This window comes from Talaromyces rugulosus, chromosome V (genome assembly GCF_013368755.1).
Source record: "Talaromyces rugulosus chromosome V, complete sequence".
In the NCBI taxonomy this organism is placed as follows: Eukaryota; Fungi; Ascomycota; class Eurotiomycetes; order Eurotiales; family Trichocomaceae; genus Talaromyces; species Talaromyces rugulosus.
In genome coordinates this window covers 3,674,143-3,702,141 of record NC_049565.1, presented here as the reverse complement: position 1 = coordinate 3,702,141, position 27,999 = coordinate 3,674,143, and the positions used below count along the sequence as shown (strand labels likewise).

Here is a 27,999-nt window from a genome sequence, read left to right as displayed (position 1 = left end):
GGATGTCTCTCAATATTGGACAGAAGCTGGGCGTCTTTGGACAATCGGCAGGTCCAATCTTCTCCCGGGGCTTGCGGACACAGTCATATATATCCCCCTTGAGTTTGCTAAGGCCGATTCCCGTGGCCCAAAGTTTTTCTCGGCGACAGTACTATGGCAGGTCTCGACCTCGAGAGCAGCGGCGCATCAACTCGAAACTCGCCTCTGGCAGTTTACTGGTCTTGACGGCCAACTCAGTCGCCGAAACCGGGACGACGACGTGCGCGGTATCAAACGGGAACAATGTTTGCGCAAGGAGCTTGCACTATTCCAGCAAGCAAAGGACATTAGAAACATTGGCCCGGCAGCTTTGGAGGCGGACGATACACACACAACATGACAACAATTCAGGCGAATCTCCTGAGAATAATAGACCGAAGGGCACGGACGCACCGAAAGAACAACTCAAGACAGAAAGCAAAGAGCACACGTTATTAAACAAAAACCTTCGCGAACGTTTACCACACTTTCACCGGCCTACAAAGGAGGAGCTGTTAGCGGCAGCCACTGGGTTTTGGTCCAGGTTACGGGTTAGATTCAAATGGTTCTCGATTCGGAGCGTGCGCCCATTCAACTTGGACGAGATAGGCACTCTCTTTTCATGGGTAATTTTGGGGCATATGCTCTGGATCATCCTCGGAACAACAACTTTCTTCTCTCTGCTGATATTTGCCATCAACACAGTTTTTGCACAAGGTAAGGAAATGCCATTAATATAAGTGGTTCGACATGACTAACTTGGATTTAGAAACCTTGGCTCGTTGGGTTGGAAACTATCTCACCAAATCTTCAGGGGTCAAGGTTGTCTTTGAGTCTGCCATTGTGCCTAAATGGAAGAACGGAGTGATTACCTTCAAGAACGTATTCGTCTCTCGTAGGCCCGGACATGGTGAAGGCCACGTGAGCAAAGGATCTTCAAGAACAGCCGCTGCTGCAGCCGCTGCCGCCGCCGCTTTGAGTGACACCAAGGATTCGGAGACGGACGTTCAAGAGGAAGATACAAACTACACCCAATTCGATGTTTCAATCGACACAGTCAACGTGACCCTTTCCTTCACAAAGTGGTTCAATGGCAAAGGGCCCCTGCGAGATGTGGAAGTGAGAGGCATCAGGGGCGTCGTTGATCGCACACATGTCCATTGGGAAGATACAGATCCTGATCCAAAGTCTTACCGGCATGAACACAACCCAGGGGATTTTGAGATCGACTCCTTCAAAATGGAGGATCTCCTCGTGACGATCTATCAACCCAACAACTTTCGACCCTTCTCAGTCAGTATATTTTCCTGTGACCTCCCTCAGCTCAGGAAACAGTGGCTGTTTTACGATTTTCTATCCGCAAACATGATATCCGGCTCTTACGACAACTCACTGTTCACAATCCATCCGCGTCAGACGCATAATTTCACCGGGACTCAGCTGAATGACTACGGAGAAGACGGTGCTGGAAGCAGTCCTTGGAAAAAGCAGAGCCGGATTCGGATCGACGGTCTGAATATTGACCATTTGAACCGCGGGGTTGAGGGCCCATTTTCCTGGATACATGAGGGAGGGGTCGACATAGTCGCTGATATAATGCTACCCGCGGACAGCAACGACGGTCTAGCAAAGGTGGTTTCAGACTTTTACGACCGTGTTGAGGCCACAGTGACTTCACATCGTTACCCTTCAGAAGTGGAACAGAGTCACCCACCTCATCTAGGGCTTTCTTTAACCACCGATGAAAACGACAAGAGATTTCTTGTCACCGATCTACGCATTCATCTAACAAACGTACGCGCGGTTGTTCCCTTGTTCAACCGGGATCTTTCATATATAAACAATGCTCTCATTCGCCCGATAGTTGCATACATTAATTCTCGACGCACTTTTATTCCGGTGCATTGCCGGCTTATCAAAAGACTTGATGACTTCGACGGAAGCTGGACCGTGTTTGACAGCGGCTTGATGGATGACCTTTCTGCAGCGGTAGGCAACCCACTCCATTGCTAACAGTATCAAGCCCCAAAACTGACTATTTACCAGACGTATGACGCATTCGCTCGCGATGTAATGGACGACCAAGCACGCAAACGACGGTTCAAGAAAGTCGGCTTCTGGTCATTACAGCTTGCTGCCCAGGCGATTTTCCTGGGGATGGCCGGAAACATTGTTTAATATATTGATCTAGGAGTTCGGGCGTTTCACCGGATTCGACAGGCGTCTTTTCTGCTATTCTTCACGCTGGAGCTCGGGGCTGGAGAACACAAAAGCACTCACCGGGTGGTTATATAACCTTGTACAAATAGAAATTTGCGGCGGCATTACATTTTATTTTCACCGAGTCTTGGGCGACGAATGGCCCAATTTTTTGACGCAGCAACGACCACTTTTTGCAACTATCTGACAGTGTACTTATTACTTTATAATGATTGGCATTTCCGCCGTACGGCGTTGGGTTGGATAGAACATCTCCTTTGATAAAAATTACACAGCATCATTTTTTAGCGCATGTTAATTGTTCATTTCACTATGTGCTTCCATAATAATCCAAAGTCGTTCAAGCTTTAATGAGGTTTGGCCAGCCAACCTAGCTCCTGAGGCATTTGCTGTGTGTATCAAACCGGTAGCAGCTAGTTAGTTATAGAGAGAGCCAATTAAGTATATGCTCCCCTTACATCATGTTTAAAACTGCTATGAACGGATTCTACGTATTAATTAATACTCCAGTCTAACCACGCCATATATAATCTGTAATTAATATTAATATCATTCCCTCAGCACAAGCCTTCCTTTTTTTTGCGTGTTGCGGAGTTGGTGCTTGCCCGCACGTCGATCCTCGCTGGTGCATCGCAAGCTCCACCAGCAGAAATCGCTGACCCCTTATTCCTGCGTCTGCCTCTCCCCCCTCTCTGACTCCGACTAACCCCCCACAACTGCAATCCTGGTAGCAACGGGGATCGCCAGCTCACAATCAAACCTTTAATGTTCGACATTTGAATCGCCCTAGGAACGAATCGCTGCCCACCTTGCGACCTTGCGATATTACTGCGGGAGCCTGGCCCTGCCATCTACCGGCATCCCAGTTCCCCCTGCCACTTCAACTCGTCTTCAGTATTCTACCTGCTGTCGAAAACGCGCAGCCCACAAGAGCTTGTTTTGCTCTTGGGTCTTTGAATCTTTCTTCTCGGAATCCGCCAACCCCTTCAGGGATCAGCTTCGTTTCGGCCAATACAGTAGTAGATGCGAGGCTGAGCATGGTGTCAGGATGAACGAAGCCAACACCAACGGAGGGCGCCACAGGATGGCGGCGGAATCCATCGATGCGACTGCATCGAATGCCTCGCCGTCAGATTCGCCAACACAGTCTCCTCCTAGCGTCCTCAACAAGGCTGGTGTGCGCAACCTACCCCGGACCTCGTCGATCGATTCCGCTATTTCGTCCATTTCTTCGGTCTCGCATTCTCAAAAGTCTGCTCTCGATTCGAACTCTTTGACGTCTGCCGATATCACCAATCTCATCACTACAGCTGGCTCTGCGGAAGCGGTGATTCTACATCTTCTCAAGGAAAGGCACCACGCTGTCGCACGGAATGAGCAACTATGGAGACTTCTTGAGAAGCAAAGGGCGCTTGTCCTTGGTTTGAACAAGGACCTTGAGCGCGCTGTCAAGGACAGGGAAAATTACCGGAAACGTCTAAAGGAGCTACAGAGTCAACCACCCCCGTTGGCAGTCAACAAAGCCATAGAGTCTCTACCTCTAAAAGACAGCCCTCCCCTTGAACAGAACCCAAAGTCAACGTCTTCAGGTTCGCCGCTCTCAGACAAGAACCTCGCCCCGTCTACTTACTCGCCGTATCGCCCACGCGAAGATCCAAAGTCGCTGGTTTCTGCAAACATCCCGGTCCAGGCCAACCAACTACTTACCGAACGCTCAAGAAATAACCCTGCGCAAGCCAATCCGATGACTGCGCCTACTGCTGAGTTACCGAAATTACCGCCGCCAAATCGCAAACCCCCTCCAGCCCCGTTAAATCTCAACCAAATCCATCGTCGAAGTTCCCCGATAGACCCGAACGCACCACCATTAGACTCTGGCTCGGACTACGATGACTCTGATCGCGGGCGGCGCAGGACGAGAGAGGAGGACGACGAAGACCGTGAAGCCGCGGTTGTCCGTGAGCAAGAGACTCGCAGCAGGTCGACTAAACAAAAGGCTACCGTTGTTGAACCGACATCATTCCCGACAACACCAAAAGGCATTCCTTCTAGCCCGAGGATCATTGCTCCTTCGGGTCCTTACAATGGCAATGGGCAATTTGCGGGAACAGACTCTCTGGCAGCCATCATCAACTCGAATATTTCGGACCATGACAGAGCGGGCATGCCTATTTCAACTCCAGGTCTACCCTTGAGCCCTAGACCGGGAGACCGCCCTCTTGGGTCTCCACTCCCCAGGCAGCCCAGAGATGGCTCCGCGGTTATTGTTTCGCCCCCTATGTCGCCGAGAGCTGTTGTGACAGGTCTTCCCCAATCACCTCGGGCAACCAAAATGCCAACACAGAAACCTCCTCACCAATTTGATGGGAACCCACGCTCGTTACCTTCCATCGATAGCACGGTTAGAAGTGACGGCCGAGGCTCGCCCTACAGTTTAAATCGGAGCATATACCAAGGGCTTGTTTCCGATGACTACCCCGGGCTGCTTCTACCTCCAAACGCACTACCATCCATTGAAGTCAGGGTTGCGTCTTCTCGGCTTCGACCGTCTAGAACCAGCTACATGGGAGGTAGGCCTTCAGATGAAGAACAGGTCTTTATCCTCAGTATTTACTCGCGCTCCAGTAGATCGGAATTGTGGCGCGTGGAAAAGGCCATTCAGGCTTTGCCTCAAATTGACTACCAAGTTCGACAGGGATGCGAATTTACAGGAAGACTGCCGGATCGATCGATATTCAGTGGACACTCTCCGGCCAAGGTTGATGCAAGAAGAGATGCTTTGAATCAATACTTTGAAACCCTTTTAGACACACCAATGACAGAATCGGCTGCATTGGTGATCTGTCGGTTCCTGAGTTCAGATGCGATTGAACCACGTGATGACGAGACCAATCTCCTTAGAGCGAATGGAAAGGGAACGCCGGAGCTCGTCCGCGGCCCTAATGGAAAGCTTAGGAAGGAGGGTTATCTTACCAAACGAGGCAAGAATTTCGGTGGCTGGAAGTCTCGGTACTTTGTATTGCATGGGCCAGAATTCAAATATTTTGAATCACCTAGTGGCGCTCATCTCGGCACTATCAAACTTCACAATGCCCAGATTGGAAAGCAATCACAAGGCGGCCAGAACCAATCTCCTTCACGCGGCGAAGATGACTCTGACAACCATTACCGGCATGCATTCCTCATTCTAGAACCAAAGAAGAAGGACTCCTCGGCTCTCGTCCGGCATGTGCTATGTGCTGAAAGTGATGATGACAGAGACTTGTGGGTTGATGCGCTCCTCCAGTATGTGGATGACCTGTCATCAGATGAAGAGAAAGCTCCCAGCACACCACCTGTAAAACAGCCGCAGAAAATCGTCAAAAACCCATCAGTCACTAACCCCAAAACTCAAAATTTGCAAAACAACAACAGGAAAGACAGTGTCAAAGGATCTGATAGTCCAGATCCCAGGCCGCTAGAAAGCCTTCAAAGTTTTAGTTTTGATGATGCTGTCGCTGCCGACCCCCCAGTGTTTGGGACTACATACGAAAAAGATGGCGCGAAGACATCACCGGCGTTGGGCGATAGTGCCAATGCAGAAAACCAGTTTTTGGGGGCTCCAGGCCCCAAGGTTATATCCGGCCCAACAAACGGTGCCGTTATTCAGGATGTTGGCGCATGGGGCAACAAACCAGCAACTTCGACAAAGGAGAAGAAGCGAAGCATTTGGGGGTTCCGAGCACGCTCGGCGTCGGATATAGCAGCAGCGGAGGCCGCTGCTTCTCAAAATAGCGGTTCACCGTCTGACAGAAGGGACATAGTCCGGCCGGTCTTTGGAATGCCTCTGGCAGAGGCAGTACTATCATGCCCACCCAGGAATGTGCAGGACACCGACCTCCCAGCTGTAGCATATCGGTGCATTGAATACCTGCAAGCCAAGGGTGCGGCATCAGAAGAAGGTATATTTCGTTTGAGTGGTTCGAATGTCGTGATCAAGGCGCTTAAAGAGCGTTTCAATACCGAGGGAGATGTGGACTTTTTAACCGACGAGACCTACTACGATGTACATGCAGTTGCATCTCTTTTCAAGCAGTATCTACGCGAACTGCCTACAACGGTCTTGACTCTTGAGCTCCAGTATGATTTCAGACGTGTACCAGGTCAGTACTCCCTACTCATTTTCATTGCATAATACTTATATTTTGTGTGTAGAACTGGAAGACAAGGAGCAAAAGATCGCGGCGCTCAATGTGCTGGTGCATATGCTTCCCAAGCCAAATTTAGCACTCATAAGCGCTTTGTCTCAGTTTCTTATCCAAATTGTCGATAACGCTGATGTCAACAAGATGACATTGCGGAACGTTGGCATAGTTTTTGCACCAACCTTGAACATGCCTGCGCCTGTCTTCTCTTTGTTCCTTACGGAATATGACAGCATCTTTGGGGATTTAGCAGATCACATCAAGACAGCAGGACTGCAATTTAATCCACCGATCCTCCCAGAGGATGTGCGTTCGCCTCGGCATCAAGTCTTTCCAACAACAGCTGGCTACAACCAAGCCCCGGCACCAACACCGGCCTATAACCAGACGTCATTTTTCATGCCTGACGACGCCGATGCTCCCGTATCGCACGATTCTATAAAAGCAAATTACGACACCGGGTTTGTTCCTATTCAATCTTACGACAAACCGCGTCCTCGCCAGCAGGACAATCCGCCTCGCACGACTCGGATGTTGGACCCCAACGAAAATTCAAGGGCTGCTAAAGCACAGCGGAGAGAGAGTTCCATGTTGTTTATGGACATGAGTCAGCAGCGCAAAAGCTCTATATCTCAGTATGGTGATGAATAATGTGAGTAATCTGGATCAACATGGCTAGGAGCAGAGCATTTACTAACTCAAACTACTAGTCACTCATCAGTCAGGCTTTTACTGATAGCCTATTTCTATGCGCTGTTTGGACAGTGTCATAGGATTAATTATAATGTTTGACAAACGAGGGAGGGGGAAGGTCACTTTGTCTAAAGTGACAAACAAGTACGAGGGACATGACTGATGTTTATTTTGGCTATTTGCAAGCTATTATTTATCCCGTGACCGTCATTGAGCAGGCTCATGTTTTTTTTTTTTTTTTTTGGAAGCAATGATTTCTTCTTCTCTTCGTTTGGATATACTGTTAACTATACCCTTGTTCTAGACTCCGAGAGGTGTCATTTTTTTTCTTTTCTCATCTGCTTTAGCATTTAGTATCAATCTTATATGTTTCCTTTCATCAATTAGTTGTACTTGAATACTTAAACATGCCTACAATCTACGAGTGTGTCACCATGGGACATGGGCTGTCCATGTTCGTAAGATTCGTTCAACATAGTGCTATATGACGTATGGAGTATATAAAAACCGAAAGAAACAACAAACTGTTCGAAGATATCATTTCGTCATCAGAACCCGCGTGTTCGCTCTCCCTGGTAAAATCCCATGAGCTCGCCCGTCTCCGAAGCCCAGTCCCGAATATTGTCCACCAGAGCCTTTGCCAACCCGATATTCTTACTCTTGCCCTTGACTGACGCAGAAGAAAGAGCATCTTGGCCGCCGCCCGTGGCGTACTCTGAGCCCATCGTCGGCAGAACATTATCGCCGGCACTCAAGCTCACAAACAACGCAAACGGGACCAACCAGACACACAAGCCGAAATACGAAGCGACCTCGGTAAAAGTAGGCATGTTGTCGTAATCAGGCGTGTAAGGACGGCGCCATGCGCTGGCGCCCTGCGCCGGTGGAGTAGGTCGCGAAAAGTAGCGGAACCAGACCCAGTGGTTGATGCATACAAGAATGCAGGAGGTGATGAATAAGGGGTCGGATAGCTTGACAATGGGGAAGCGGCGGAGGTTGCTCGCGTAGACGAGGTGCGATACGGCGCTGAGAAGCGACAGTGTGAATGGGAAGCTGTCGAACAACCAGAGGAGAACCTGCACTATGATGATGCCATATATAAGTCTCGTTAATATTCGGCGGGCGATCACGGTGTGTTCTTCAACTATTTCCGATAGATAGTAGAGTCCCGATGCTATACATAATCGCATATTATTAGTAACTGTCCACTTCAAGCTTGGGATTGAGGGCGTACCGATAGCTAGTGTTAGGAAAGCAAACCCCAAAATCACACCCAAATAACCAATCAATGGGAGGATCCACATCCTGAGTCAAGGTTGAAAGTTCCGACGGCCCAGAAACTGAGGGGGGAATATCAAAATGATCTGGTTCGAATAGATGTCATAAAGGAAGACGTCAAGAGATCTCGAGGTTTATGGCTGACGTAGAACACCGTGGCCAATCATCATGTCATTGGTGCCTCAGGCATGAATCCGCCGCCCGCAATGCACATCATAGTCTAACCGTAATAGGCTTAGTGTTTAATACGCCGTACAAGACTCGTACACAAAATTATTTTATCGATAGTCAACTCCACACACTCACCAGCACTTTAATCCTGCTACGCTGCAGAACGACTCGGATTTGACGGCCAGCAAATATCCAATATAATACCCTCTTTAGACCACCATGTCGCGTCCAGAAGACATCTTGTGAGCCCCTCTATCTCTATCTCTCCTCGAATTTAGTGGGATAGGCTAACAAGACCAAATCGAATCGTAGGCCTCCCGATCTGTTCTATAATGACAATGAATCACGAAAATACACAACATCTTCTCGAATCCGCAATATCCAGGCCGACATGACCCACAGAGCCCTGGAACTTCTCGACTTGAACACACCTTCACTCATTCTCGATCTGGGCTGCGGGTCCGGTCTTTCGGGCGAGATTCTTTCCAGCGTACCTCCTGAAGAGGGCGGCCCACATACATGGATTGGCATGGACATATCGCCCAGCATGCTGGACATTGCTCTACAGCGGGAGGTCGAGGGGGACCTGTTCCTCGCTGATATCGGCCAGGGCGTACCGTTCCGACCGGGTACCTTTGACGCGGCAATCAGTATTAGTGCCATCCAGTGGCTTTGCAACGCAGAGACAAGCGACGTAAGCCCCGATGGCAGACTGCGCCGGTTTTTCGAGGGTCTGTACGCAAGTCTCCGTAAGGGAGGCCGCGCAGTCTGTCAGTTTTACCCAAAGAACGACGCCCAGCGCAGCATGATTAGCGGGGCAGCTGTCAGAGCTGGATTCGGTGCTGGTATTCTCGAAGACGATCCAGGTACTAAGAATGGCAAAACATATCTTGTGCTAACTGTTGGTGGTGGGGGTCTAAATGGAGACATCACCGGTGTCGTTGGGGGAATGGATGGCGTTGATATTGTCGACTCGCGAAGGCGAGAAAACGCTGCTGGTCACTCCGGCTCCTCACAAGACAAGAAAGGGAGCAGGGCATGGATTATGAGGAAAAAGGAGCAGATGGAGAGAAAGGGCAAAATCGTCAAGCAAAACTCCAAATACACTGGAAGGAAAAGACGCGTGGCTTTTTGAGAAGGTAACAGTAGCCTGTTATTAAAAACGAAGACCTACTTCCCTCAAAAATTTGGGAACCCCAGAGCGATCACCGAAAGCTACGTCTCGACCACAGCTATACAGCTTTAGACGCTTGGGCTGCCAATGAACAAACTCTTATGGCTAGGCCCTAGCAAGGTCAGGACAGAGCCTTATCTAAACAGAGCCTTGAAAACATCCCAGATTCCAGAACTTGGGAAGCGACTACCACTATACTACAGACTTCGGCCAGCAGCGGACAACGCTATGGCAGTGTCAAACCAGAGTAGATACTATTCAAGTCTAACATATACCATACAACCTGTACCTCTTAGCAGGAGCTAATTTTATATGAAGCCTATACATATTAATTAACCCACAATAACGAAAATCAGTAAACATATATATATGTATATCAAGAAATCAACACGCAAAACAGCATCATCACCAACATTATCTCTGCCACCTAGTACCGAATCAATCTACACATCACCAAAGACACCTCCTACATATATCTCCCTAGATTGAGCTATAAAAGCGGCCACGATTATACAATAATTATAAATATATAGATTTTATACTTAATATTAATAGATATAAACCAACAACTAGATTAAATGAATAAGGTTTAGTATAGAGGTTTAGTAAACTAAGCGGTTAGTATAATATAGTTATAATATAAATTTAATATTATAATGATAAATAGCAATAGTGCTTATACCTCTCAATTATAAAGAACAACTTGGATAATCTGGTTATAAAATATTACTTGCATTACTTAGCCCCGATGTCATAAATAGTGGTTTCAATATTTGTATCATCTAGTTAGAAAGAATGGTTCAAACAGCCTACTAACTGATATGATCGTCTCCCACTTGATCACCTCCCATTTGAGGGCCTCCCTAGATCACCGCTTCTTCTTTACTACGTGCAATGAAAGTCTCCAATCTCGCCAACACCCGGTGATGATGTAAATACCTGAATACGTTCAGTATCCTCTTACGAGAATCCATTGGAAGATCAAATCTGGTCGCTGCTTTGTTGGCTGTGATGGATTGACGCTGCCATATCTCATGTTGTAAGTCCAACATAAACTCATACATATAATCCCGTAATTGATCCGCTGTTGGAAAATTGGGAAATGGGAAATCCCGCGACCCGGAGTGAGTGGGATCCTTGAATTTGCAGGTGGGTATTCACCTAGGGTTACTATCAAATTGTTCTCTTCGCAATATAGCCGCCTCTCTTTCAGCAGCATTTCTACCTCGTGGAAGCTGCTTAAAAGATACTCACGAACTTTGTATTGGGTATCATTGGCTGTATTAAGATCATCCGCGTAGAGAGTTATTCTAGAATTATTCTCGATATGTTCAAGTTCTCCGGCGGTAGTCCGGATTTCATCAGGCATAGCAGACCGGGACTATATAAAGCGTGACCCTATCACGAGATCCATATTGACTTTTGAAGTGCTGGTTTTTGCTATGTTTTTGCTATGGTTTCGGTGGTCGTGTCCGTTCTCGATGTCGCTGCGCTGTGGTGATCTGTGGTTGGGAAGGATATAAGGGTCGATCAATGTGAAGTTTATATATTCATTTCCAGAATATTTTTAATACATTTCTTCCGGAAAGGTTTCTGTCTCTTTATGTAAATATATCTAATTTGTAGACCGAAGGTAAGGCCTATGAAGTTCTTAAAGAAATATTAAATCCCATAATAAAGGTAATGAGAAAGGAAATTTTTAAGACAAAGTATTATCTTCTTATTGACAAATGGTGGCCAAACAGGGGATTAGTGAATTGACAACTTGACCAATTGAATCTCTTAAAGAAGGATTTTTGAAGGTTAATTACGGAAATAACATATGGCTCAGTCTAAAAGCTGTTTTCTTTGTTCACTTCCATGTGACCACAAGTTGCTGAAGCAGTCAAACAAATTGTATAAGTTTAAGATACATTTCTCTGCACTTACAAAAGACTAGTTAATAATATGACTAATAGAGGTTACTAATTCAGTACAACCCTTTCAGACTGTACATTATATACAGTGAATACAGCCCGCCCGTTTTGAGCACATTATTGTCAAAACGTATCAACCGTTCTTTACCAGAAAGGTGTTTGTTGGTAGGATTCTACCGAATGAATAGATAAGATGTGGGTAAACTAGGGTTGGGACTGTATCTTGAGTATAAGATGCCAGTTTAGGATAATCAGTTGATAAACTGGATAAAGTATGGATCTAATTTGGTAAAAAGATAAAACACGATTCAACTAAATATATGTTGGTAAATGAGTGTCTTTATATAGTTATTCCTGAATATAGCAATTATAGCTTTTGCTAATATTGTGCTCTGATTGCTATGTCCTATTAACTACAGCGCTCCTATAACTTAGCATCCTGCTATATTTGTTATACAGGTTATATGTCTAGTCCTAAGATGCTGTAATCTTAATTATTGCTTTAAAGCATTCTTCTAATAATAGATTTCGCTGTAAAGTAGAGTCTTCTTGCTGCTGTCATCTGCTATCCCATAACAGTAACGCTTTTTCGCTCGTAATAAGCCTATTACTCGCAAGCGTATCTTTTTCTGAGGGTGTCCCAAATAGGCGATTTGTTTGCTTATATAAATAGCGTCCGCTGCTTCCATCGATTAGCTGAGCGTTATTGATTCTTGTGACAATTATATGTATTATACATGATAGCAATAGTGTCACAGTCTTTGATCCAGTTAACTAGATGGTGACTGTAGCGGTAGGCAGTGCAGTATAGGCATTTATCGATAGATTGCCCGGGCTACACAAGACAGTACTATTTCTTGCACAATAAAAATGATGCTCAATTCAGTAGTCATATTGATTCAATTAGCCGGGCGGTGACCATACCCATAATGGCGGTGTATGAATTGATATATTGGTAGATCATTTAAATGATATATTCACTAGTTATACAAATATTTAATATAATTATATAATGACTAACATTACATCAGCTATATGTCCAATCCAAACGGTTCGAACCGGCTTGGCTGATATAGATATGAATGGATTGTCGAGTCACCACAAAGAAATTTCTTACTAGCTACACAGAACCTTTAACCAACGAGTATCACAGCGCATAGTGGCACTGTAAAATCCATCCCACCAAACTAAAATGTCTGCCACCGATCTTGACCTGTTAGCAGTTTCCTTGGTCCTGACATGCCGTAAGCTATTATCCTTCATATTTCTATTGATATCATGAATGAAAATGAAAAGTAAATTCTCCAACAAATCGACCAAATCTAAATGAATCTTTAAACTATACAAGTGTACAAGTGTACAAGGAGCTGGACGACCAGCAGAGGTACCAAGAGAATTTTTTTTGAGGGTGGCCACACAGAGGTTGTTTTAGAATTACTCCATCTTGTCCAACACAGCGCGCGTGAATTCATGAGTCGTAGCCAGGCCGCCCATATCACGGGTCCTTATTTTACTATATAATAAGTTAGAACAAAAAACTGCACTTTTCTCTTGATTAGATTGTACTCACCCTTCACCAATAACATCGTAGACAGCCTTGGAGATGCGGTTAGCGTGCTCGTCGAGGCCAAGATGGCGGAGGAGCATCGAGCCCGACAGAATCAAAGCGGTGGGGTTTGCCTGGTCCTTGCCCTTGATGTCAAGACCGACGTGACGGCATCCGGGCTCGAAGACGGCGACATCACGGCCCATGTTGCAACCGGGGACAATACCAGGGCCGCCAACGAGAGCAGCGCCAATGTTGGAGAGAATACCACCGTACAAGTTGGGCATGACCATGACGTCAAACTGCTGTGGGCGAGAGACGGCCTGCATGGAGGCGTTGTCGACAATCATATCGTTCGTCTCCAATGTCGGGTAGTTTTCAGCGACCTTTTTGAATGTGTTGCGGAACAGACCGTCGGCAAGCTTCATGATGTTTGCCTTGTGGATACAGGTAACCTTCTTGCGGTTGTTGGCCAGGGCAAAGCCAAAGGCGAACTTGGCAATGCGTTCCGACTTGGCGCGAGTGATGATCTTCAAGGATTCGACGACGCCCTGGACGGACTGGTGTTCAAGGCCAGAGTATTCACCCTCGGTGTTTTCACGGATGATGCAAAGGTCAACATTCTCATGGCGGGTCTGGTAACCAGGGATGTTCTTAATGAGCACAACGGACGCGTAGATGTCGAGTTCCTGGCGCAACGCGACGTTGAAAGACTGGTGTCCCGAGCGCTCAACGGGAGTGTGCAGGATACCCTTGAGACCGAGCTTGTTGCGTCGCAGGGATGCGATTGATTCTCTGAAAAGCTCCTCGGAGTGTTTGCTTCCAGTGTCCACACCGGTCACGTCGACCTGCTCCCATTCGATAGGGACGTTTTCCGCCTTGAAGATGGTCTTGACTGACTCGGCAACCTCAGCACCGATACCGTCACCTAGGGGACAATGGAGAGTCAGTTTTGGCTGCAATTGAGGTGTGTGTGGTTGAGTATCCCCGCCATACCTGGGATCAAAGTAACCGTATACTTTCCACCGTACTTGGTGGGCTTGAAGATGTCGGACTGGACGGTGGCCATGGCTGCATTTCGCACGACAGTTAGTATGGCGACAAGCGCTATATGGAATGAATTGGACAGAGACATACACCGTGCTGCCACGTAGGAGCGAGGACCAGTGGAAGAGGCAGCGCGCAAAAGCGCCTAGACGCGGGATTTTAGCTTTTAATTGAGCGCAGGAGAGGGGGAACAGCATACCTGAGCGGGCTGCGCGGACCTGAGAGACATCATCTTTGCGATTTGCTTCGAGAGACGAGTATCGAAGAGAAGTAACAGATGGTGAAGGGTTTTTAGAGAGAAAGAGACAAAAAGGGCGATGTAGTAGTAACGAAAGCGGCCGCGGGATCCGCCCCGATGTACCTTTGCTGCGACAAACGCCCGCTACGTGCTTAATGCCACCCTCCGGCACCCAATCGCCGGCGGGAAGCCGACTGCGAATTCTCCGCATCTCGGAGCTCGCCTCCTTAACCGACGACTATCGGATCTTGCAAATAAAAATAGTGTTATCATTATTATTCCTGGATGCCAACCCATGGTTTTATGTTTCCGCGACAGAGAATATAAACAAATATAAACACACGCCTTGATCGCATCTGCTTTTCCGATCTTTGATCCTTGCCCCTTGAAACGACCCGGAATGCACCGTTTATGGCTATGACAGCGCCATCATGCTGTCCTCTGGCGCTCGATATGGATAATCAAGCTTGCCGCTTCCCCCATGCTCCCACCACTGCTGCTGATTGAACACTGGGTCGTTGTATGGCGAGTAGGCTGGGTCAGGCGCGGTCTTGCTTGGTTGAGTATCCTGTGATTTCCAGCTCTGCTCTTCCTCGTAGCCGAGGACCATGTACGGCTCAACCAGGTCGTTTTCATGCGAAGGCTCGGGCGAGCCAACTGGGACAGCCGTGGTGGGAATATCCACACCGGTTTTCAGTTCACTTTCTGGCAAGCAGTCCATCTGACTACCAGGGAATGCATCAGGAGAGAATCCTTGGTGGGAGCTATTTCCATTCACATGCATTTCAGCCTCTCTATAAACCCAAAAAATCTTAGCCAGGCATGGTCTAAAAACTGGAATTTAAACCTACCGGCCGACTACGCTGGTTGTGTTTGCCTGGGGCGGTGGTCTGTATGGCGGTATGTAGATGCTGTGTGCAGCAGAAGAGGCAAACGGTATATGCTTGACTGCCGGTTTCACTACTGCCGGTTTCTGCAGGTCACTGTGACTGATGGTGTAGGTAGTAAACTGATTTACGAGGTCCTCCTGCGCTCTAAGCAGCGCATTCGATGTTGATAGACAACACTAGGAGCCTGTCAGTTTTGGATGTAGTTATGGGTTTCAAGTAGAAGAACTCTTTCTGACCTGACGGCACAGTACATCCCCTTCAAGTTGCGCACTGAACGAGACTAGACTATCAATATAACCGCAGAACGGGCATTTGTATGCCATTGTGAAAGTGTCGGTGAAATGCGAGCAATTCTATTGGGAGTATAGTTTATTTGCAAAGACTGGTAAAATCGGGCGAGAGGTTGAATTTCTTTCTTTAGACAAGTCATACTGGATGTCTTGGATGGAGTAAAATACTTTATATGGAAATAGCTGCCTGATCGGGCATCCAAAAACGCACTGCCAAGGGTGGTTCCCAGACAACAAGCAGAAACCGGCGTCTGAGAGATGCAGGTGCAAGTTCGAAGCAGACGGCCAGCATGGGATCGACTGGAGTAACTTAGTTAGTAAAGGTATCAGGCTGAGGCAGTTGCAGCAGGGTTGTTGGATCGGAAGACATCACGTGACACTGCTGTTGGCGCGGGTCTTGGCAGCGGCGCCGGGGGGCCCAGGCAGAGACGGGTGACGCGATGCAAGCTCCAAAGCTCCAGCATCACCGGCAGCGCACTCACTCCAGAAACTCTCACCCACCTCCTCCAGCCATCCCATCTCGACCGACAGGAAGCTCCTCGGCCCTGTGCTTCGTTACCTCTCGACAAATTTCTGCCTAAACTGATCGCCGTCGCTGTTTCGTTTGCTATTGTTTTGCTCAGCAAAGCCTACCTGGAACGATGGTTAGTTACATGAGCGTGTGCTTTGATAAAGGTAATATCTACAACTAACCCGTGCTACAGACTTCAATTGGTACCGGATACGATCTATCCAACTCAGTCTTCTCCCCCGATGGCCGAAACTTCCAGGTATGCATGGCTGGGTCTTGGCCTTGAGCTTGAGAGACTAATAACGCACAGGTCGAATATGCAGTGAAAGCCGTCGAGAGTGGGGGAACCGCAATCGGTATCCGGTGCAAGGATGGCGTTGTACTTGCTGTCGAAAAACTGATTACAAGCAAACTGCTGAAGCCTGGTGCAAACAAGAGAATAGCAACCGTGGACCGAAATATTGGCATTGTGAGATTCCATTTCCCCATTTCCGAAGGAACTTGGCGTCCCTATCATTTTGAAGAAAATGTTTTATACAAGTGAGGAATACTAACGGGTGAACTTTATCAAAGGTATCATCTGGCCTGGTTCCTGATGGCCGGCATTTCATTTCACGAGCCCGAGACGAAGCGGCATCCTGGAGAAACACGTACAAAGCCCCGATCCCATCATCCGCTCTGGCCAACCGGTTAGGCGGCTATGTGCAAGCCTACACTCTATATTCAAGCGTGCGCCCATTCGGTGTGACGTCCATAGTCGGAGGTTGGGACCCTGAGTCTGAGATGGGCGTCGATGGCCAAGTCGGGACAGGACCCAGTATCGGTGCTGGTGGAAAAGCCGAAGGAGTCAAAGCTGGTGGCCCGGGACTCTACATGATCGAGCCCAGCGGCCTGTACTGGGTACGTTCTTGTTCCTTGCACAAAACTTTTAACGATAATGAGCCAGCCCTTTGCTAACTAGTTTCAATCTAGGGCTACTACGGTGCAGCCACCGGTAAAGGCCGACAAGCCGCCAAGGCAGAACTAGAAAAGTTGGATCTGAGCTCTGGCAACCTTAGTCTGCACGACGGCGTCAAGGAGGCAGCCCGAATCATCTACGTTGCCCACGAGGACAGCAAGGACAAAGAATTCGAACTCGAGATGACGTGGATCAGCTCGCTCGACGGTCCAACCAAGGGAAGGCATGAAGAAGTCCCCAAGGATCTGCTGGAGGAAGCCGAAAAGGCCGCCAAGGCTGAATTAGAGGGAGAAGTTGAAGAAGAGAAGTCTGGCGAAGGAGAGCGCATGGAAGAGTGATTGGAAAGTTCCAAGATTTGACTAGATATTTGATTTTGTGTCAAATTACTTTCAAGCATTTTAATCCTTAGATGTTCTTATGCCCCAAAAAAGAGAAGTAAAAAAAAAAAGTAATCTAACAAGGCAGTCTGTACTCTAGGCAATCTTGCCCTCAGCCCATGCCTTACGCTTAACAGCCAACTCAACAGCAGCACTCCCCCAATCCTCGCCATGGTTGTGCTTCTTCCCACTTCCCAAGCCAGCACGCTCCAAACCCTGTTCCTCAGTGAGCAAGGTAAGCAGGCCAAAAACAACAGGCACGCCCGTCTCGAGCTGCACGCGCATCAAGCCATGCGACGTCGCATCAGCAATGTACTCGAAATGCATCGTCTCGCCCTTGATCAGCACGCCAATCGCAATGATTGCATCAAAGGGAGCTTGTGAAGCCGCGGAGCTTTGTGGGGTAGTAGGAGTAGTTGCAGCAGCTTGGGTCAGATCGGTTGTGGACGAGGACAAGAGATCGGTGGCGCTGATATCGCCCGTCGCGGAGTTGGCAGCGGCTTGAACGTGTGATGCTGAATATAACCTGTATATATTTCGAGATGTTTTAGCTATATACTGAAACAGTCATCACGCACAGACAGACAGGCAGAAAGAGAAGACTGACCTTTGAACAGCAAACGGCAGTTCATAACTCCCAGGAACACTCTCCACGACAATATTCTGCTCTGCAACCCCAGCTGCTGCGAGACTCTTGCGAGCTCCGGCCACGAGAGCGTCGATGATGACCGTATTCCATCGCGCGTGAACAATGGCGACTCGAAGCCCCGCACCTGGTTTTGTTTTTTTGTTGTTTAGATATGTCAACACAGAGAGGGGGGCAATCTGGTCATACCGTCGTATGTCTCGCGCTCGCCGGGTCCCTTCAAAGATGCCATGGTTTCTGATTGAGCTTTTGGTGTGTTTGTTCAATTGTTGTTTGTATGTGGTATGATGTAGGAGCGAGTTAGAAAAGCAAATGACGACTTCCGTATGGTTGACAGGGTGTTGGTGGGGGGTTGGCGCTCCACATTATTACATTACGGCATGCATTACGGCTGTTGTTAAGGTGAACTAATAGTAGTACGTAGTATTATTATTGCAAAAGAAGCAAAGCTCCGTATTAACATTCAACGGCTTACTCCAGGCTGTGAGATAGAACAAAAAAAGACACATGCAAATAATTAACACCAACTTCCTATCATACCATCGTACTTTTTTACGTTATCCTTCGTAAGATTACTCCACCGTCACCGACTTGGCCAGGTTACGAGGGAAGTCGACATTCAAGCCCTCGGCAACAGCGAGCCAGTAGGCAATCAATTGCAGGGGAATCACGTTCAACAGTCCTTGCAAGCAGTCCACCGTCTTGGGGATCTCGATTCTCTCGGTCTGAGAAGGGGGGAACTCCTCGTCGTCTGTGTTGCAGATCACGATGGGACGGCCGCCACGGGCAATGACTGTAAACTGTTAGGGCTACCATCTCAAAAATATAATTGTTTGTTGACAAACGTACCTTGTTGGTAGGCATTGAGCGATTTGGCAAAGATGTTGTCACGGGTGAGAATCATGATAATGGGGAGATCCTCATCAACCAAAGCAAGAACACCGTGCTTCAATTCACCGGACATGACAGCCTCGCAGTGAAGATAAGAAATTTCCTTGATTTTCAAAGCACCTGCACAAATCCGTTAGACCTAGGTCGAAAAACAAAACAAAAAGTAGAAATAGTAACTAACCTTCCAAGGCGGTAGAGTACTGGCTACCACGACCGAGGAGCAGCAGACTCTTTTGGTTCTTGAAGAATTTGGCGCACATCTCCTTGATAGGATCATTGAGCTTGAGAATCTCGCGGAATTGATCCGAGATCTTGCCGAGGCCTTCCATGATTTCCTCACGTCTCTTCTGCTTCGATGCACGATCCTCGCTCAGAGAAAGGGCGAACATGACCATGGCAACGAACTGAGAAGTGTAAGCCTTGGTAGAGGCCACACCAATTTCGGGACCAGCGTTGATGTGGACACCGCAGTGGGTGAGCAGTGAGATGGAAGAGCCGACGACGTTGACAACACCAACAGTCAAGGCACCACGCTCCAAGCAGTAGCGGAGAGCAACGAGGGAGTCTGCAGTCTCGCCAGATTGCGACACAAACACGCATGTATCATCACGGAAGACCGGGGCTTGGCGATCCAGGAAATCCGATGCAAGCTCAACAGCAATTGGAATCTCAGTAAGTTCTTCAAAAACACCACGCACAGCCATGCAAGAGTGGTAACTTGTTCCACAAGCGATGAATATGATGCGACGGCAGCGACGAATCGTCGAAATGTACTGACGAAGCCCACCGAGGGTCACCATCTTGTTCTCGGCATCCAAGCGACCACGCATGGTGTTGACAACAGACTCGGGCTGCTCGAAGATCTCCTTTTGCATGAAGTGGTCGAATTTGCCCTTCATGATCTCCTGCAATTCCAACTCAATCGTTTGAATGGCACGGACGTTAGAAGTGCCATCATCCTTGGTAAGACGGTGAATGTTGAGCTGTCCTTCATGGATATGAGCAATATCATCGTCCTCCAGGTAGAGAACCTTTTTGGTGTGTTCCACGATGGAAGAAGGGTCGGAAGAGAGGAAGAACTCGGCTGGCTGAGGAATTCCATCATCGGAAAGGAAGGCGCGGGATTGCGAGCGGTGCAGGAGAGACTTGTCGGGAGGAGCAAGGAGGCTGGCAGCCGAGTTCTTGATGGCAACGTTCTGGGATGCCTGCTCGGCGGGGAGAGCGCCTTCTTCCGAATACTCGACATCGACAAAGTCAACCTTCATCTTCTTGGAGGTGCGAACACCGATGACCAAGGGCGAACCCTTGCGGGCGGCAATGACTTCATGTGGGTAATGCACGGACTTCATGAGAAGACCAAAGGCACCTTCCAGCTCCTTGATGACAGCCTTGGCCAGCACGGTGAAGTCGATGTCTGGATGTTGATCGTAGAGGTACTTGGCCAGTTTGGCAATGCATTCGGTGTCGGTCTCGGTTTCGAAGCGGAAGCCCTTGGTCTCCAAAAGGGCCTTCAATTCCTTGTAGTTGGTGATGATACCATTGTGAACGACGGCGAATTCCCACTTGGGGTCGGACCTGACATTCGGTGAGAAAGCGTGCATTTTCTGGACGGAGAGGAAGTGATCTTACCTGTGTGGGTGGCAGTTCAAGCGGGAGGGGGTGCCGTGAGTGGCCCATCGGGTGTGAGCAATGCCTGCATGAGAATCGAAAGTCTTTTCGAGGTCGACACTGGATTCGCCAATCAAGGCTTTCAGTTTGGCAACCTTTCCTACTTCCTTAAAGGCAAAAACCTCGTTCTTCTTGTCACCGTCGATGGCGAACCCCGCAGAGTCGTATCCACGGTACTCGAGCCGGGAGAGACCTTGGGACAGATGAGCCAGGGGACGGGCAAGTTAATACAGATGAGGAAACTCACCATTGACCAGAGTGTTGATGATGTGCTTGCGGTCTTTTTCAACCAGGTAGTTGATGTAGCCAAAAATACCACTATGCAGAGATTGGGAGTCAGTAATGCATGCACAGGCATCAATTGGCAGTCTGAGAAGCGCACCACATGTTTGCAAGCTGTAATCGAGACGAGCGAGAGAATCAGAGAGGGAGCGAGGTTTGAGAAGCAGCACAGGCGCGCGAGAGAAGATGTCGAGACCGAGACGAGGGGGTCTTGGCAGCGAGGGGTACAGGCGCCGATAAAGGAGGACCGAGCAGGCGCAGCAGCAGAGACTGGGATGGAGGAATCGAACGAGGACGGCAGCTAGCTGGTAGGATGAGAAGCAGAAAACGAGAGTTGGGTTTTGAAAAGCGAAGTAGAGGTGAGGGGAACCACTGTGTCGGTCAGAGCTTCTATTTATTAATTGGCCTCTCCGCGGCGGACTCGGATCCACGGGGGCAGGCGCCAAGCAAATGGCAGTCGTTCCAGCCATCGGCTATTTCCCTGCCCGGCAACACCGCTCCACCGCCTCTGAAACCATGTCTCAACTGCTGTTGATAATATTTTTAGTTTTGCGGCCATGTTGATGCTGGGACTGACCCCTGGCAGTCTGTTTCTGTTCCTGGCCCGCGGCTGACCCTGTCCCTTTCGTCACGTCATCGCTCTTCAGCCCTTCAGCTCTTCTACGCTTCTCAGCAGTTGTCCTGGATTTCTCAGAAGATCAGTCAATAACAACAACAACAACAGTGATGATGCCCTGATAACCCGGAATGTGGCCAGGCCAATCGCAGACACACACGCCATGCAATTGCCACTGTACAGGGCCCTGCGTTTCTTCCCTCTTGGTACCTTGATACGAGTACGATTCACGACAACGCCCGAGGGCCTAACGAGACTAACACGCCGACGCCCCCTAGCAGCTAGTACTGGTACGTGTACGTCAAAACATCGACTTATCTGGCTTTGCTCCCGATGGGCTGAGAGCTCCCACCAGGCATGCATGCGACTCCACTATTCTAACGCTATCGAAATGCCATTGCTTGGTATTCCAATAGTTAAAAAAAGAGTGCTTCGATCATACTAGCGAAGAAGAATCTGTCCCAATTCCGACCAACTATAGCTTATCGGTTGTGGCGGTGCTGTTTCTATTTCCGTAGCCGTTGTTTTAGCCAGGAGAGCTTCTATTATTAACCCCTAGCTATAGTACGTACTACTACTAGGATTATTACGGAATTCTTTGCGCTACCATGGAATAACTCGCCAGCCGCCATTTTCTGGCAGTGGTTCAGGTGCCCGCTGCTAACCTGAAAGAGAGTTATCCTCCGGCTTGACGATCTTATTGTTGTTATTATTTTATGATGATGATGATGATGACAGGAGAGCGAGCATTCTTCCTTCACCTAGCCGGCGCAAGCTGAGTTGACCGTGTCGAAAACAATAACAATAATAATAGAATAAGATTGCACCAGGATCGCATTAAGATTTATTATTATCTTAATGCCGTTTCAGGGAAATAAGGAAACCAGCCCAGGGGCAAATAAATCATTGCCGTTAGTCATCGGCATGTGGCTGAAGTGCGCTAGCCCGACTGGGGTTAGCCCGTCCACGGCCAGCTTCCTCCGCCTGCGACTTCGCAAACTTGCGCTATATTTACCTGTCGTGCGATATTATTCTTTCATTCCACAATAATGGCAGACTCATCCCACGGATCTCACGAATCAGAGCTAGCCAAGGTGAGAAACCCTCGCCGCTTGTTAATAATGCCTGCTGGGCACTATGGTTAACATCAATCCAATATATACAGGCTTTTAAAGACCTAGCCGAGTAAACTATATACGGGTCCCCGCATCTATAGCCTTGAATTCTGACTCTCTATTATAGTGGCGAACGAACAGCGCTGGCTCTGGAAGATCATCTGACCAACATAGAGCTCAAGATAGACGAACTGCTGGCATCGGTAGAGAAGGGTAGTAACAACCAAACCACATCTCCCGACGCCAGTGACACCACAACGAAAAAAACCGACGCTGGAAACTACGCTTCCTCGTCGAATAACGAATCAAAGTGAAAGAATCCATCCGATCCCTTTTCCACAACGCCCTTTTCTGTGATTACCCCGTCGATGAGGGCTGCCGGCGTGACATCAAATGCGGGGTTCCACACGTCTATCCCCGGCGCAGCAACTTTGACAGTTTCCATCTGCAACGTCTCTGCCGTGGGCCGGTGCAAAGGGCCCTTGATGACGGTCACTTCGGATGGCGCTCGTTCTTCTATTGTGATATCTGCTCCTGTTTTTGTTGCTCGGTCAATTGTTGTGCGCGGCGCTGCAACCAGGAATTTCACCCCATGATGTTTTGCAAGCACCGATAGGCCATATGTTCCAATTTTGTTCGCAGTATCTCCATTGGCTGCCACTCGGTCTGCCCCGACAACGATAGCCGACACGTTTGCTTTGGGATCGTTCATCAGTGCCGAGGCCATCGAGTCGGTGATCAGTGTCGCGGGGATCTTGTCGTGCACTAATTCAAACGCCGTAAGCCGCGCACCCTGGTTGTAGGGCCTGGTTTCAGTGCAATAGGCACGGCCGAGCGCATTTCCGGAGTGAAGGGATCGGATGACTCCCAGGGCTGTCCCGTAACCTGAAGTAGCCAGTGACCTAGTCAGACTGTTAGGAGAAAAAGCATAAATTCAACTCTCGCAAGAAAATGACTAACCCTGTATTGCAGTGGGTGAGAACATTGACCGTGGTTTTTCCTGTTTTCTCAAGTATCCACTTTGCTCCATGCGCTCCAATACTCTGGTTATCGCTCAGGTCGTTGGCAAGCATCTTTTCTGCTTCCTGGAAATACGCGCTGGCGACACTTTCACCTGTTGAACCCTCCTTTGCTATTTGTTTGTTCACCATCTGCTCAAACTTGTGAGCAGCATCTCCCAAATTGACCGCGGTTGGCCGACTGGTCACCAGATAATGAAGTTTCTCGATGACAAAGCTCCCAACATCTCCAGCTGACTTGTTCTTGTCGGCGAGGAAGGCTCGCAACTCGATGGCTAGAGACAATATAGCGACAATTGCAATAGCAGGGGCGCCGCGCACGCGCATCTCTTTAATCGCATCCCATCCATCCTTTGCAGATTGAATATTCACGTATTCCTCGAGAAAAGGAAGCTGCAGTTGATCTATGATCAGCAGCTGCTTGCCGTCGTATTTGATCGCCTGGAGGGACATTGCGATACTGAGAAACCCCGCGATGATGGTCTGATCGGTCGGCGTGAAAATCGTCTTGCAGTTGATGTTCAAAAGAGTAGGGAAAAGTCTTTTGGATTGTGATAACAACTAGGAAACGGTCTGGTAATTGGGCGATCTCGCTGGCAAATTATTCTCCGGCCGAGGTGGGGTTACCGCCACGCCGCAGTATAACCAACTAAATCGTACATAGCTACATGACGGATTTATTTTTACCCAAGCACCCGGTTCACATAAAGAAATAAATGCTTAAAAAAAGAACTGACTTGCGGTACCCATGGTACTTGGCCATTTCGAGTGTGTGATTAAGAAACTCATCTAAAACAACATCCATCCACTCTATACAGTGAACTGAGATCATCGATTTACACAGGGATTCTGTTTGCATTCCTTCGATCGGTAGATGATCGGCCCAATGTACCTCTCATGACTTCAGGAGGACAATATTCCATGCAGTAAACGACAGTCTGTTGGCGGGCGTGATGTTGTTCTGCGGTAGCTTTAAATCGATCGGGTCTGAGCAATGGTTTTGCCAATCTCTTGCAGCCTCTCGGGGATTTGGGGGTTTATGGCGAATCACTTGGCCGAGATGTATAGAACTATATATCAAGATCGATTGTTAGGAGAGAGGATTATTGAAATAGAAGAAGACCGTGGTTCTGCTCACCGTTGTTTCCGCGTACAAAGGCATCGCCATAACTCCGCCTCAGCTGCCCGTTGACAAACTCCTCCGTCTTCTCCAGAGCAATGTTCATATAGCCGTCGACTGATTGAAGCTCACCTGTGCACCCATGTCAGTTAGCGACGCATGCTGTCTAGAGGGGGTTGGGAGAGCCGTTACCCTCATACACCACGCCCGAGTTGAGTTTCACGACAACCGGCGATCCAATAATTTCACCAAGGAAAGTTGAAGGATCCTTGCCTTCGGAAGCGGCCCCGTTCTCCATTTTTGGCGATATTGTGAATGTCGATTGCGAAGGGCTGGCTGCTTGCTGGTCGGAGGGACGCGTCGCATTCATTCAAGTTGGAAGGTTCAAAAGGTCATCCAAGGCAAGTATCGTAATAATACAGCCCCGCACAGCGATACCACTAGTGGTAATTTAGTGATCGTCGTCGTTCACGCAAGTCAGCACCTAACTATTTCTCTCTCTCTCTCTCTCTCTCTCTTTCTCTGTCTGTATACCGATTTTTCTCAGGTTGTTTGATTACAAAAGCTTTTTGGAATATGTTTAGAATCGCCCATTGAAATTCCCTTTCATATGCGTTCGTTTTTCAACAAGCCCGCTTGGGCTGCTGCAGGCGACGAATCCAATACCGCTGATTTTTATCGAAGATCAAAGCAAACGTACGGTGACATTATAGCAGCAAATCGCCAGCAGCATCGAGCAGCTACTACCACACCGGATCCTCCGAGTGATCGTGGAACCGCAAAGCCAGCACCCAAGCGTCGCCGTGTTACAAGGCGCGACGATCAACCATCCGACGATTCAACAACCAACTCATTAAACGGCGATCTTGATCAGGGGACTGGGGGAAACGACAACGATGACAAGGGAATTGTACAGGAAAGCGCACAAGGAAATGGCGAGATAGTCACACTCAAAAGTCCCACAATCACTGCACTACCACCATCAGACGAAAATGCCGCCATAGCCATCGCATCTTCTCCGGAGTCGACAAACTCGACAAAACTACATGATTCTTATGATTCCAACTCTGCAAATGAGAAAGCTGATTCGCCCCTTGGCGGTAAAAGGCCACTTACCAACGACGAATCTCACAACAACGAAAGCCGAAATAATAACACGAGTCGCGCAAATTCTTCTCGGCCCCCCGAAGCGTTACACAGCGATTTTACAAAGGATCGTGTTCCAGAGGAGAACGATGAGATAGTGCAGATATTTGTCTCATCAGCAATCAAAAATACCAGACCATTGCTGGTCCATCGACGAATTTCACAGCGTTTTCGAGACGTCAGGGTGACATGGTGTGAGCGCCAAGGATTTGACAATAAGATGACATCGTCTGTGTACCTGACTTGGAATAAGAGAAGATTATTTGATGTTACAACGTGTAGAAGCCTCGGTGTGAAGGGCGCGTCCTCACCCATATATGACACTTCGCAGTTTGAGGACGAGACCTCTCCTGGGAATGAGCCATTGCGTATCCATGTCGAGGCTGTGACAGACGAACTGCTCCAGTCTCAAGCCGATGAGACTCTTCACTCTTCTTCTAAGCTTGCAAAAAGCGAAGTTAAACCGGAACCATCTTTCAGCATTGCTTTGAGGAGTCGGGACTACGAAGAGATTTGGATCAAGGTCCGAAAGCGCACCAAAGTCTCACAGATTCTCAACGACTTTCGAGCAAGGGCGAGTGTCCCTAGCGACACAAATATTCAGCTATCATTTGACGGGGATATCTTGGATCCTGCTTCTCGTCTGGAAGCACATGACATTGCAGAAGACGACTTGGTTGAAGTTTTGTTTCGGTGACATTGGAAATAGGAGCAATTGTTTTGTTTTGTACTTTCATACCCCTCTAGCTATACTAAGCGTCTATTATATGATTCTGTGCCTTTTATACAGTCAAAACACTAGCTAGTAGAACTGACTGAAAGAAAATCCGCCAACAAAAACATTCGAAAAAAACTATATAATTCAGCGCGTCCATGTTTAAATGTCGATACATATCGGTGGGGATATCAAACAACGCTAGCCATATAAAGTTAGCGTGCTGTTATCGCTCTACAAATTAATTACAGCCTCAAGAAAAATTTACTGACATCACCATTCTCAAATTAAAACAAAATGAAGGTCCTCACAGTCAATTTCCTCACATGCGCCGTCAGAGGCTGCCGAGTGTCACAGTCATCGTCATCACTTCACTTCAAGGATGCAGAGCTTGAAAAGCTGGAACTCGATTTCAATCCGACTTTTGTTCGAAACATTTTACCCCGCCTGGACTGGGATCGTCTCAGAGCAACAGCACAAGAGGTCAGTTAGGCATCATCCCCTTGGATAAAAACTTTGTTGGCACAATGTGTTCGGAGGCTAATTTATTACACTAGCTTGGGTTTCCAACAATTTCAGACACAAAACCAGAGGGCGACGGCGTCAACGAAACAAACCTGCAGGATCTCCACCGTTTACTACTGGAAACCGAAGTAGTTGAAGGAAAACTATGCTGCACGAACTGCGGTCATGAGTATGAGATCAAGGATGGAATCGCAAACTTTTTACTCCCAAGTCATTTGGGTATGTGCAAATAAATTCCTTGGACACTTTTTGTTGTTTGCATGTACTAACGCTTCGGAACAGTGTGACAGTGTAGCCCCGACCCAAAACGAGCCCAACAACCACCCACTAAGGCTATATCCTCGAATATAATTGCTTGGTTTTTGTTCCACAAAATGAATACCTTCGCGGAAGCCACATCATTCGCAGGTTCCAAGCAGCGAAGTGACGTCGCCCGGCGCATAACACCACAAACAGTTTTGCTTCTGTTGGTATGGAAACAAATCCAGCCTGCATACACCGGAGTTTCAATAGGGTAGAGAGGGTTGTGAACGAGGAAGATTTCTCGTGGATATTGACAATCAAGCATAAGACGTGAGGTGAGGACTATTAATCATTGTTGAAATAAACTGAACTATTATCTCGAATGACACCAGTTTCATGTCGAGAAAAATCATGCATTTGTATACGGGACAGAGTATGAAATCCACCACGGCTTTTATAGTAGACTCTAAATAGACACACTTTTCAAAAGCTCATCTAATCT

At 48.0% G+C, this 27,999-nt stretch overlaps 10 protein-coding genes across 10 annotated transcripts; 5 read left to right on the top strand and 5 right to left on the bottom strand.

Annotated features, from left to right (window-relative positions):
- Positions 1 to 2: 2 nt before the first annotated feature.
- TRUGW13939_09780 (uncharacterized protein) lies at positions 3 to 7,073 on the top strand (the record flags this gene model as incomplete). The annotated part of the gene is made up of 5 exons (XM_035492900.1): positions 3 to 735; positions 788 to 2,007; positions 2,065 to 2,190; positions 3,029 to 6,380; positions 6,433 to 7,073. 5 exons carry the CDS (start codon positions 3 to 5, stop codon positions 7,071 to 7,073), a joined length of 6,072 nt encoding a protein of 2,023 aa, XP_035348793.1.
- Positions 7,074 to 7,663: 590 nt separating this feature from the next.
- Positions 7,664 to 8,419, bottom strand: TRUGW13939_09779 (uncharacterized protein; the record flags this gene model as incomplete). The annotated part of the gene is made up of 2 exons (XM_035492899.1): positions 7,664 to 8,289; positions 8,350 to 8,419. 2 exons carry the CDS (start codon positions 8,417 to 8,419, stop codon positions 7,664 to 7,666), a joined length of 696 nt encoding a protein of 231 aa, XP_035348792.1.
- A 364-nt stretch (positions 8,420 to 8,783) lies between these two features.
- On the top strand, positions 8,784 to 9,699 carry TRUGW13939_09778 (uncharacterized protein; the record flags this gene model as incomplete). Its single annotated transcript, XM_035492898.1, has 2 exons — positions 8,784 to 8,806; positions 8,877 to 9,699. The coding sequence occupies 2 exons, from the start codon at positions 8,784 to 8,786 to the stop codon at positions 9,697 to 9,699; spliced, it is 846 nt and encodes a 281-aa protein (XP_035348791.1).
- Positions 9,700 to 13,088: 3,389 nt separating this feature from the next.
- TRUGW13939_09777 (uncharacterized protein) lies at positions 13,089 to 14,479 on the bottom strand (the record flags this gene model as incomplete). The annotated part of the gene is made up of 5 exons (XM_035492897.1): positions 13,089 to 13,167; positions 13,225 to 14,128; positions 14,197 to 14,271; positions 14,338 to 14,392; positions 14,447 to 14,479. 5 exons carry the CDS (start codon positions 14,477 to 14,479, stop codon positions 13,089 to 13,091), a joined length of 1,146 nt encoding a protein of 381 aa, XP_035348790.1.
- A 421-nt stretch (positions 14,480 to 14,900) lies between these two features.
- TRUGW13939_09776 (uncharacterized protein) lies at positions 14,901 to 15,698 on the bottom strand (the record flags this gene model as incomplete). The annotated part of the gene is made up of 3 exons (XM_035492896.1): positions 14,901 to 15,279; positions 15,337 to 15,551; positions 15,612 to 15,698. The coding sequence occupies 3 exons, from the start codon at positions 15,696 to 15,698 to the stop codon at positions 14,901 to 14,903; spliced, it is 681 nt and encodes a 226-aa protein (XP_035348789.1).
- Positions 15,699 to 16,306: 608 nt separating this feature from the next.
- On the top strand, positions 16,307 to 17,472 carry TRUGW13939_09775 (uncharacterized protein; the record flags this gene model as incomplete). The annotated part of the gene is made up of 5 exons (XM_035492895.1): positions 16,307 to 16,309; positions 16,370 to 16,435; positions 16,487 to 16,645; positions 16,750 to 17,076; positions 17,149 to 17,472. 5 exons carry the CDS (start codon positions 16,307 to 16,309, stop codon positions 17,470 to 17,472), a joined length of 879 nt encoding a protein of 292 aa, XP_035348788.1.
- A 135-nt stretch (positions 17,473 to 17,607) lies between these two features.
- TRUGW13939_09774 (uncharacterized protein) lies at positions 17,608 to 21,369 on the bottom strand (the record flags this gene model as incomplete). Its single annotated transcript, XM_035492894.1, has 8 exons — positions 17,608 to 18,037; positions 18,119 to 18,284; positions 18,347 to 18,403; positions 18,762 to 18,950; positions 19,007 to 19,168; positions 19,230 to 20,623; positions 20,678 to 20,909; positions 20,964 to 21,369. Coding segments are annotated over 8 exons (3,036 nt in total), but the record flags the coding sequence as incomplete, so codon positions are not given.
- Positions 21,370 to 23,009: 1,640 nt separating this feature from the next.
- On the bottom strand, positions 23,010 to 25,166 carry TRUGW13939_09773 (uncharacterized protein; the record flags this gene model as incomplete). The annotated part of the gene is made up of 6 exons (XM_035492893.1): positions 23,010 to 23,631; positions 23,690 to 24,289; positions 24,486 to 24,558; positions 24,641 to 24,718; positions 24,887 to 25,000; positions 25,061 to 25,166. 6 exons carry the CDS (start codon positions 25,164 to 25,166, stop codon positions 23,010 to 23,012), a joined length of 1,593 nt encoding a protein of 530 aa, XP_035348786.1.
- Positions 25,167 to 25,478: 312 nt separating this feature from the next.
- On the top strand, positions 25,479 to 26,711 carry TRUGW13939_09772 (uncharacterized protein; the record flags this gene model as incomplete). Its single annotated transcript, XM_035492892.1, has 1 exon — positions 25,479 to 26,711. The coding sequence occupies one exon, from the start codon at positions 25,479 to 25,481 to the stop codon at positions 26,709 to 26,711; it is 1,233 nt and encodes a 410-aa protein (XP_035348785.1).
- Positions 26,712 to 27,026: 315 nt separating this feature from the next.
- On the top strand, positions 27,027 to 27,541 carry TRUGW13939_09771 (uncharacterized protein; the record flags this gene model as incomplete). Its single annotated transcript, XM_035492891.1, has 3 exons — positions 27,027 to 27,212; positions 27,287 to 27,473; positions 27,537 to 27,541. 3 exons carry the CDS (start codon positions 27,027 to 27,029, stop codon positions 27,539 to 27,541), a joined length of 378 nt encoding a protein of 125 aa, XP_035348784.1.
- Between the last annotated feature and the right edge of the window lie 458 nt (positions 27,542 to 27,999).